This window comes from Manis javanica, chromosome 7 (genome assembly GCF_040802235.1).
Source record: "Manis javanica isolate MJ-LG chromosome 7, MJ_LKY, whole genome shotgun sequence".
Lineage (NCBI taxonomy): Eukaryota > Metazoa > Chordata > Mammalia > Pholidota > Manidae > Manis > Manis javanica.
The window spans coordinates 42,119,630-42,131,015 of record NC_133162.1 but is presented as its reverse complement, the minus strand read 5'-3'; the positions used below and the strand labels follow the sequence as shown (position 1 = coordinate 42,131,015).

General features: G+C 49.6%; 1 protein-coding gene across 1 annotated transcript; it reads left to right on the top strand.

Moving 5' to 3' along the window:
* The first annotated feature begins 717 nt into the window (after nucleotides 1–717).
* On the top strand, nucleotides 718–6,430 carry PLAU (plasminogen activator, urokinase). The gene is made up of 11 exons (XM_017663029.3): nucleotides 718–865; nucleotides 1,150–1,237; nucleotides 1,663–1,696; nucleotides 1,846–1,953; nucleotides 2,287–2,461; nucleotides 2,634–2,725; nucleotides 2,914–3,133; nucleotides 3,291–3,439; nucleotides 4,034–4,174; nucleotides 4,501–4,649; nucleotides 5,298–6,430. Exons 2-11 carry the CDS (start codon nucleotides 1,181–1,183, stop codon nucleotides 5,472–5,474), a joined length of 1,302 nt encoding a protein of 433 aa, XP_017518518.1. The 5' UTR covers nucleotides 718–865; nucleotides 1,150–1,180; the 3' UTR covers nucleotides 5,475–6,430.
* The last annotated feature ends 4,956 nt before the right edge of the window (nucleotides 6,431–11,386 follow it).

Here is an 11,386-nt window from a genome sequence, read left to right as displayed (position 1 = left end):
GGATTGTTCATAATAGGAACTTTCTGAAAGACCCATTCATACTTCAATAGGAAGCATCAACGGTTGTGCCCTAAGACTTTGTTTTCCTATCCTACAATATTGTATCATAACCCTTTATCAAGTCCCCACTTTCAAAGACCGCCCTTAAACCAAACTGCAAATTATTAATAAAATCCCACTCCACTCCGCCATCCCCTACCAAACTCCCTTACAGAGGTAAGCAATGAACTCAGTTCTATCTTGTCCACTGGTGGTGGTGATGATTTTTGGGGAGGCAACAGAGACAGCACCTGTTAGGAGGTTTTGTCTATGTTTCAGTGAGCATGTGTCACACGCATTTTCATGTTGAGAAAACAGCTTCACAGCCATATGAGCTGCAGATGATGCCCCTACACCCAGGGGGTCTGAGTCGCTCTCCTACGCCGCTGGGGTCCGAGGGTGGAAAGACTGCAGAAGAGCTGATTTAGGGAACCTGGAAGGAGACATCAGAGCTAGAGGGAGGAGAGGGTCTGCAATTCGGGAGGATCCTCTGTGCTGGGGAGAGACCCAGGCCAGGTGAATGCGAAGAGGGGATGGGGACTTTAGATAACTCTTCATCCCTCAGTTCATTAGTCCTCTCCTCAGGGGACTGCCCGTCAATCTCAGCCAAGGTCGAGGAAGTACAGGGGGTGCAGATCGCGGCGAGCGCCAGGGACCGGCAGGGAAGGGAGTGGACGCGGTGATGGCGGTGGGGCGGGGCCAGGGCCAGGACCGGTCCTAATATAGAGCCCGCGCCTCAGGCTCGAAGCACAGCGGACGAGCAGCACAGCTCGGAGGCTGGGACCCCGGAAACCCGCCGAGTGTCAGTGTCCACCTGCCGCCGCCGGTGAGTGCAGGCCACCCGAAGAGCGCGGGGCCGCCCGCTGCTGCCGGCTTCCCTCCCGCTTCCCGGGCCGCCCGCGCTCCGCCGCGGCGGCGCGCCAGTCACTGCCGCGGTGCCCCTGGGAGCCCTGCTGAGCCCTCAGAGGAGCGACGGCCGGGCCCGCGGAGCCTGGGCACAGCGGGCTTGCCCCTCAGGGGGCCTAGGATCTCCTGCCCTGAAACCCCGCACAGCCCCGGCCCTCCTTCTCGATCCTCCGCGGCTTCCTCTGACTTCTACTTCCCTTGCAGAGCCTCTGTCTAGAGCGCCAGCCTCGCCACCATGAGAAACCTGCTGATGTGCCTGCTCTTCTGTGCCGCTGTCGTGAACGACTCTAAAGTGAGCGGCTTCCCGACTTGACTTATGGCGGTGGGAGGGGGCTTGCACGTCCCGGGACAGCGCCAGAGGACGGAGGGGGCTGCAAAGGCAGCTGGAGTCCTCGGGACTGGGTTAACAGCAGGGCCAGACTCTCCCGGGGAAATGGAACAGGTGTGGCAGTGGGGACCTTGAGAACCAAGGCAGTCTGCACTGCCAGCAAAGTAGGAAGAAGCCGCAAGGACTCTCAGCCTGCCGGCACCTGATGTTTGTGAAGCTTGTTTGAGGCCATCCATTTCTCCCTGTTGGAAACCTGTGATCTTCCATTTGAGGGCTATTTAGATGTGAACAGGATGAGGAGAGAGGGAGCTGGAGGGAAGGGTGAGTTTCGGAATTAGGGCCAGTTTATCCTCACCCTTAACTTTCCCCCTCCTCCCCATATCTTCCAGGGCAGCAATGAACTTCATGGAGTGTCTGGTGCATGTGAGTATTCACCCCTTGCACAATATCTGCTGCACAGACATTTTGGATAAGCCTCAGGGGGTAGCCCCTCCCTGTGCCTGCTGCAGGGCTGACTCCGCCTTTGCCTCCTCCCACACTCCTTGCTCACCCGCACCCCTTGTGCTCTCCAGCAAACTGTGGCTGTCTGAATGGAGGAACATGTGTGTCATACAAGTACTTCTCCAACATTCGGCGATGCAATTGCCCAAAGAAATTCCAAGGGGAACACTGTGAGATAGGTATGACCATCCTGACTCCAGCTAGGGGAGAGGGGGCACCAGCGATTTGGGGGCAGGGAGAGATGGGTGGGGTGAAAGGGCAGTCAGGAGCTGGGAGCTGAAGGTGGGGAGGGGGACATCTTCATTCCTATGTGATATACACAGTCAAATGTAAACACACACTGTCTCATGAAGCTGTGGCTGCACAAATGTGAGGTGGGGATGGAAGGAGAGCCCTCTTCTATTTGTCTTCTGGCGGGCCTAAAATCACGTGAGGCCTGGAAGGATCTCTAAAATGCCTACCCAAACTTCCTCCTCTTTCTAATACTGTCTCATCCTCATATCCATCCATAGATACATCAAAAACCTGCTTTCAGGGGAATGGCCACTCTTACCGAGGGAAGGCCAACACTGACACCATGGGCCGGCCCTGCCTGGCCTGGAACTCTGCTGTCATCCTTCTGAAAACATACCATGCCCACAGACCTGATGCTCTTCACCTGGGCCTGGGGAAACACAATTATTGCAGGTGAGGTGGGGGCATCAAGGACCCTCCCCATGGCCTCCCATAGGCCCTTGTTACATCCCCTTCTGCTTTCAGAGTGCTGGCCGTAGCATGAGAAAAGCAAGGCCTCTGGAGGGGAGGATGCCAGAAATGCATTCTGGGTTGGACTGACACCCCTGCCCCTCTGTGTTGCCAGGAACCCCGACAACCGGAAGCGGCCCTGGTGCTATGTGCAGGTTGGCTTCAAGCAGCAAATAGAAGAGTGCATGGTGCATGACTGCTCTTTTGGTGAGTGAAACTGACCTGTTTATGACATGGGGGGTAAGGGGACAAACTCATATGTCTCCTTATCTCATCACAGGAGGGATGAGGAGGGAGGCTTGCCTGGCCTCAAAAAGCTGGGAGGTCAGAGGCTAAGGAGAGGGACGCTTTAACCCTACCTGCCTCCCTAAGACAGCCCTATCTTTCTCCTACAGGAAAAAATCCCTTATCTCCTCCAGAAAAAACAGAGTTTCAATGTGGCCAGAAGGCTCTGAGGCCCCGCTTTAAGATCATTGGGGGGGAAACCACCACCATTGAGAACCAGCCCTGGTTTGCAGCCATCTACAGGAAGCACCGTGGAGGCTCTGTCACCTACGTGTGCGGTGGCAGCCTCATCAGTCCTTGCTGGGTGGTCAGCGCCACGCACTGCTTCATGTACGTCCCTGTCTCTTCTGCCTGGCCCTCCTGCCCTACTGAAATGCATCCTTTCTCTTTCCCAGTAAACAACTCCACTTCAATTCTACCCCTGTGGTGGGGAGGGGGAAGTGACAGGATCTCAGGAGACCATCTGACACTGTCTCCCCTCCCACAGTAATTACCAAAAGAAGGAGGACTACGTAGTCTACCTGGGTCGATCAAAGCTTAACTCCGTCACACCTGGGGAGATGAAGTTCGAGGTGGAAAAGCTCATTTTGCATGAGAACTATAGTGCTGACACACTCGCTCACCACAATGATATTGGTGAGTGCAAAACAAACCTGCCATAATGTTGATGCTAGGGAAGAGGGGTCCCAGGTGGGAGGTTGAGATTGTAGGGGAACTTGAAGACCCCTCTTTATACAGCAAAGGAAGTGGTGGGGGAGGGTTCAGAGTGACATATGTGAGGGGCCTGTTGCTCCTCTGTAGAGTCCCTGCATTTCCAACAGTTAGCCTCCTCTGATGGCAAAGCCCTGTGGGCATGTGGCTTGGGCTGGGATGCTCCTTCCTCTGTTGGATGCAACTTCTGTCTGTCCCAGGATAAAGAACTTGGAGAGAGCATTAGGCTGGATTTCAGCCTAGCTAACCTCAGCCAGGGCTTCTTGCAGAAAAAGCCATATAGCTTTTGCGGCAGCCCTGGCTCTCCAAGCCTTTGTCAGCAGCTGGAACAAAGCCCTTGAAGCATGGGACTGGGGAGGCTTGTTTCAGGTGACAAGCCACCAGTGGACCCCCAGCATGACCTCTTTCCTAACTGACCTAGGGAAGGACAGCCACTCCCTCAGCATTTGGAGGGGAGAAGTAGTGACCATCTGATCAGGTGCTGATCTTTCCCCTCTGATCCCTCCCCTCTTTCCACAGCCTTGCTGAAGATCAAGTCCACCCAGGGCCAGTGTGCACAGCCATCCCGGTCCATACAGACCATCTGCCTTCCCCCAGCATATGATGATGCCCGTTTTGGCACAAGCTGTGAGATAACTGGCTTTGGAAAAGAGAATTCCAGTAAGTGGCCTTTGAGCCTGGCTGAGAGCGTCCTGGAGGAGTGTTGTGCCCTGGAAGTGAGCTCAGTTTGATCAAGGGAGGACTGTGGAGATAGAGATAGGGACACTGTGGAGGCAACAGATGGCTTCAGGGATAGAGCATGGAGCATTGTTTAGGGTAAGATGGGGGATGAGGAACTATAGATGGGGGAAAAGCTCAGATTTAGATGGAGTAAGGGCTTTCCCTACTAGGGACATTTTTATTGGTCCCCTCCCTGTCAGAGAGTCCCAGTGGGAGGGCTGGAGAGCACATCTTAACATAAATTCCTTCCTCTTTCCTCCCTTTAGCTGATTATTTCTACCCAGAGCAGCTGAAAATGACTGTTGTGAGATTGGTCTCCCACCAGGAATGTCAGCAGCCCCACTACTATGGCTCTGAAGTCACCAACAAAATGCTGTGTGCTGCTGACCCACAGTGGGAAACGGATTCCTGCCAGGTGAGAGTTCCACACATCTCACCCCATCATCCCCAAATTTCCCCAGGGCTCCTGGGCCTGTATCTGCTGGCTTTGGGGAGCTTCTCTACAGCCAAAGCCCCAGGAAGCCAGAATCAGGAGCTCAGGTCTTAGAATCCTTATGTGTTCACCAGACATCTGTCATGAGCCTGGCTCTGTGCTAGGCACTTCAGACTATGGACTAAAACCATAAGAAAGACAAAACAGTAGAAAATTATACAACTCCATGGTCAGGATGTGGTGTGAATTATAAATGATCAGATGCTTAGGAGAGGGAGATTAGTTCCAAGTAAATGGTCCCAAAGGGAAGGCTTTAAAGAGAATGTGACTCAGTAGGGATCTGAAGAAATAGTGGGAAGAAAGGACAGCATTTCAGCTGAAAGATACAAAACTGAGAATGAGTGTGGCGCATTCCAGAGTGGGGAGGAGCAATAGAGTCCTACTGTGTAGATAGAGTATGTAGTGGCAGATAACAGGGCTTTCAAAGCTTGATGTAGGAAATGGGGAGTCGTGAAGGACTTTGACCCTAGAAAACTCTCCCCTCTCCCTCAGTCATGACCACGTGGAAGCATCAGGTAGCACCCCTCTCACTTCTCCCATGGCTCACCTTTTGTGCCTTTGACTTAACAGGGAGATTCAGGGGGGCCCCTGGTCTGCTCTACACAAGGCCGCCTGACTCTGACTGGGATTGTGAGCTGGGGCCGTGGATGTGCCATGAAGGACAAGCCAGGCGTCTACACAAGGGTCTCACGCTTCCTGCGCTGGATCCGAATTCACACTGCGGAAGCGAATGGCCTAGCCCTCTGAGGGCCCCCAGGGAGCCTCGGGAGCAGAGGGGCACCACCCTCTCCCATGCTGACCGTCACATTTGCCACAGGGCCGTCTGCACGGGCCATAGTAAGGGGCAGCCCGAGGAAGACAGGTTCTGCAGGCCTGGTGTTGTTTGTGCTGCCCACCAGGCTGAGCAACACCCGCTTTGCCTGCAGATACGGGCCTGGGTGCTGGATGCCCAGATACCCACTGTCCAGGATGGAGGCGTGGCCCTGACCCAGGATGGTATTGACCATTATTTTGTCTTTTTCTGGCCTGAAGCCTCCTGGAGTTAGAAATGGCCTCTCCTATGCATCGGTGGAAGGAGAGCTAGCTCCCCCAACAGTGGTCATTCACGCAGGCCACTGTTGGGAAATGAATAATTTCCCAATTAGGAAGTATAAGAGAACTGAGGTCTCTTGAGGGAGGCTAGCCAGTGTGGGAACAGTGGTTTGAGGAATTAGAGACACTAATGACTTGAGGGAAGGGCTCTGACATTCCATGAATGTATCAGGAAATATTATATATGTGTCTGTATGCTTGCACAGTTGTGCGCAGGCTGTGTGTCAGTGTGAGGGAGTAAGAGCTGGGCTCCCTGTGTCTAGTTGCAAGTCTAGATATTTCCCTAAGTTGTATGGACTGTGATGCCCCCTAGAATGATCTGGAGAGGTCATGGTAATTTCTGGGGCACCTTGGGTCTCCCATGTGATGATGCCTATGGATGCATCCTTCCAGGGCATGGCCAAAACTAAATTTTCACTTTCACATACATGTCCCTTTCTTGGCCAGTTATCCTTTTTTGACCGTCCAGCTGAGATCATCCAACCCTCACTGAGTGGGGTGAGGACCACTCTTGTACACTGAATATTTAATAATTATATTCTGCTATTTTTATTTATATCTATTTTTGTAATTTTGAATAAATATGATCAATAAAACATGATTTTTCTGAAGACTTTGGCTTTCTGAAGACTTTTTGGGAAAGCCAGTATTTGTATGGGAGGGACTTGGAGAGCATAAAAAATAGAAAATGGTAATGGTGGCATGTACCCCAGAGTTTATATGTGGGGCTGCATCTCTAGACTTAATGGAGCTTTGGGAAATAGAGGCTAGGAAAATTCTTCCATAGCACATAAAGTACAAAAAGGACCCAAGTTAGGGGCCCACATCTTGGTAAACAGTGTGCAGGCTGGGTGTCAACTCCCAATTCCCCCCTCAGCCTTTGTGCAGTGCACATCTTTGTGCACTGTACATGGTGATCCTCTTTAGGATTAGTTCTACCATATTCTCTTCACTCTGCCCCCCAAAATCCTTGGGCTGACCTCAACTAAAGAGAATAACTGCATGAGTGAAAACTGCTGATTGAAAACCCAGCTCAGCTTGAGTCTGTGGAAAATAATTTCTCATCATCTGTACGTGGGGCTGGTGCTAAGTTTTCTCAGTATGTTAATGGAGCTCATGATCAGCCAGTGCTCTCCTTAATATCAGGGGGCTCAGAATCTAAAGTTGGGTGATAATCCAAATGGGAACATGTATTTCTAATTGAAATATAGTTTATATTCAATATTACATTGGTTTCAGGTATGCAGCAAAGTGATTTCACAATTACATACATTACTAAATGCTCACTATAAGCATAGTTGCTTATCATGTGTGTGACTATATGTTTTGAACCAAACATCAGAAGAACTGGGATATAGAAGGCAGACTGGGAGATACAGTTGGATGTTTAAACATTGGAATTTCCAAGCTATGTTAATGGGTTTTGGCAGTGTTTTTTAGCCAAGTCACCTGAGAACCTTTTAAAAATGTACAGTTGCCTATGTGCCACCCATAGAGTCTGTGATTCAGGTCAGGGCTAGTGCCAGGACTGGTGATTTTCCAGGTATTTCTGGTAAATAAACACCTCTGGCTGGGGTCCTTTGAGGACAATTGGCCAGGTTATGTGAAGTTCTCAGTAAATTCAAGATGTGGTCCCCATGTGCTCTCTTCATGAACAGTTTTCCAAGTCAGGTTTGGGTTTTGGGGATAAAAAGCCTTCCTGATCAGAGGTTCCCTAGACCATGGGCCCCTGAAGGGCAAGGGCCCATAGTATCCAGCTTTTAATCACCATAATCTAGCATGTTGTCTCATTCAGTGTGATGCAGTGGTTCAGAGCACGGGTTTTGAAGCTGAAGGTCCTGGACTAGAATCCTGGCTCTAACTCTAGCTGTGTGCCTTGAGAGACTCTCAGACTCTCCATGTCTCAGTTTCCTCATCTGTAAGAAAAGAGATAATATCTGTCTTCCAGGATCATTACAAGAATTCATGAGTTTACGAATTCATAAGTCTCTTAGCATAATTCTGGCATCTAGAAGACACAAAAATGGCTGCTATTATAAAAAGCTATATAGGATTGTATAGGATTGAATGGGAACCCCCTCCCCTCTTCCACCCCAGGATTACATTGGTGTGTTTTGTGGGAACTGAAACTTGGGAGGAAAGAAAGGCATGATGTGCAACCAAAGGACCCAGCCCAGGCTGAGCTGCTGCTCATCCACTCTGCATTCCCCGCAGGGCCCAGGGAAGATCTTGTTCCAACATGACCAGTTCCAACATGAGCAGTTCTAGCATCAACGGCTCCAGACACTGAAAACAGGAAGTATGAACCCCGCTGGTGGGTTTGAGCAACAACACTCCTAACTCTCAGCCGTCACCCAGAGCCCCAGAAGGCTGCTGCTTCTTCCCTGAATCGTGTAGACTTCCCTTGGGTCACAGCCACTTCTCCAGCAGTTTCATGGCTCCAGATGCTTCCCTGTCACTCACTTTAGGGACTGCCTTCTTCTAGTGCTCACTATATATTGGACACTGTGTTGCATTCTTCACATATTATCTGGTTAAATCCTCACAACAATTCTGTGAGGAAGGGGCTATCATTAGTCCCATTTCACAGTAGATAAAATGGAGGCACAGAGAGACTGAGTGATTTGCTTGAGGCAATGCAGCCGGTAAGTGGCTGAGCCAGGGGATTGGATGCAGGAAGCTGGCTCCAGAGTGCATAGGCCCAGCACTATGACTTAAGATTTCCCAGCAGGGCCCAACCTGGGAAAAGGAGAGCAGCCCACCTTTCAAGCTCACTGCTTCAGGGATGCCGGGTGTCTAGACTAAGTGTAACACAGTTTCAACCTGGCCCAAATTATAATTCTTTCCTTTTCAAAGATTCCCAGGCAAAGTAAGGGGACCACATTCAGCCCAAGAGTTTCAAAGTAAAACACCCTTCTCAAGCTAACCTCAGCCCCTTTCGCTGAAGCATGGTTTCATTGAAGTGGTTTCTGTTTTCCCCAGAACCTCTCCTTCTGAAATATTCTGTGGCCCATTCTATTATCAGGACTCAGCTAGATCTCCATTTAAACAGGGCCTTTCCCAAGCCAATCTCCCATAACGACCACACCCCTCCTGTGCCCCTCCACACTCACCCCCAGGGCAGCCACCTTCCTCCCAGCGGCAAACACTTGAGCCTTCCCTTTGAATCAGGCACAGTGAGAAGAGTTGCTGAGGTGTTTTTGAAATTATAGTACTATTGAGGTTTAATTCTCAAACCGTACAGTTCGCCATTTCAAGTCTAGAACTCAGTGATCTTTAGTATATTTACAGAGTTGTACGACTCTCAACATAACTTTAGAACATTTTCACCGCCTCAGAAAAGCAGCCCAATACACGTTAGCAGTCACTCCTTCCCCTTACCCCGCCCCCGCCGTTCCCTCGGCCCCTAGTTGGCCTTCTGTCTCTATGGGTTTGCCTATGCTAGATATTTCATATAAATAGAATCATATATGACTTACTTTTTTTGGGAATGACTTCTGTCACTTATGGTAATGTTTTCTAGTTTCATCCACGTTGCAGCGTGTGTCAGTACTGTTTCTGAGTCTTAAATAGCAAATTGGGAGAAAAGACAGTTTGGGCCTCTTTTTGACCTCGCAGTCCCATCGAGAGTCATTCAACAATCTTTGAAAAAAATTTTTTTAAGTACCTTGACATCAGATGCTGTTTTTACATGCTGGGAATGCAAGAAAGAATCCTGGATTCATTGGGATGTAGTCCCAATCCTTAAGAAGCTCACAATTTTGCAAAGGAGATAGAAACAGGACCATAATTCGGCGTGATATATGCAATAATGAAAGTATGTGTGAAGTGCATGGAACAAATGAAGCTTCAATTCTGCCTTGGGAACTCAAGGAAGAATTCATAGAAGAGGTAATATTTTACGTGGGCCTTTAAAGATGCAAAGAAATTTGCCAAATGAGGAGGAAATAGGCATTCTAGGCATAGGGAAGATCATAAAGGCATGAAAAGGCAAGGCACCCTCAAGATATGATGAATGAACTGCTGTGGTAGAAAAAAGAGTTCGGCAGTCAGTGAGCAGGCAGAGTGCAGACAGGAACGGAGCTCCAGCTGGTAAGCACCCTCAGGCAGGGCTGATTCTCAGCAGCAGCTACTGGTACTTCTCAATTGCTACACAGCTGCTGTCCCAAGGTCCCCTCCATGTGGCGCCCCGCCACCCAGACTCTCTCTACTTCCTCATGATCCAGCAGCCATAGGGTTAATGCCTGGCAGAGGGACCCTAACAGCAGCCTGACATCCCTCCCTCCTCCAGCTGCCATCAAAGTGTGGGTACTCTGAAGTCCTGCTAGTTAAATATTTTGAATGTCACCTCTTGCCCTCAGGTACTGTTTTTCAAAATCTACACAGTTAATCAAGGTCAAGGGCCCATAAACAGTTTTTTTTTCCCCTTCACTAAAAATTTCCACCCCGTTGTAAAAGTAAGTATAAAATTAAAATGCTTGCACTGCGTTTCTCAGCCATTAACATCTCTGGCTTCTTGAGTCTCCTTTGCAACCTCAACCTCCTCTACTAGGTCATGAATATTGGGTTTCCCAAGGCCTGATCCTAGACCTTCTCCTCTTCCTATCCTGAACTTTCTCCCACACAGCCTCATTCACACCCAGGCATAAATTACCCCCAATAAAATAGTTTTTATAATTTACAAGTGCATATCTTCAGCCAGACCTCTCCTCTGAGATCCAGGCCCTTATTTTTCATTATCTACTTGACACCTTTTGGTTGTCACACATAGGGCACCTCAAACTCAATCTGCCCCAAACTGGCCCCATCTTCAGGCCCCAAAGTGACGGACGTCTTCTATCACTCTCTGTCTCAGATGATGGCATCACTTCCACTCACATCCCCAAACCTAGGAATCCTCCTGATGCTTCTCTCCTCTCACCCCAGGCTCCCATCTCACCCATCACAAAATCTTGGCAATTTGCCTAAAAGCTTTCGAAGTCATCCAGTTCTCTCCATTTTCACCACCACCATGAGCTGAGCCCTCGCCACCATCAGCTCTTGCCTGGAATACCAAACAGCTTCCCAACTGGCCTCCCCCATTGACTCTAGCCTCTCTCTCCATCCCCTCCCACATCCTCACCAGTTCAATCTGCTCACAAGTGAGAAGTCTTTTGAAAATGCAAATGTGCGTGATGACTTCCCTGCTCCCAGCTGGCTAGCTTGGGCACTGTCTAGCCCCTGCCTCTTCTCTAACCCCACCTGGCACCAACTTCTTCCAGTCTTGCCTACTCAGCCTTTCTCCTATTTTCCAGTCCCTCATTCTTCACAGAGCCTTCATTTGTAGTATTCCTTCTGCCTAGGTCTTTCTTCCTAACTTTTCTTTGACTACTTAAGTCCTTCCTCATGCTTCAAACGTCATTTCTTCAGGGAAGTCTTTCCTGGGTTGCCTATATCTGTATAAGATCCTGCTATTTTGTCTACAGTCTCATTGCATTATGTACTACCTCTTTGACAAACTTGTCCCTGTTGCAATTTTACCTTGCTGCATCATTATTTGATTAATGTTTGCTTTTTCCCACGGAATT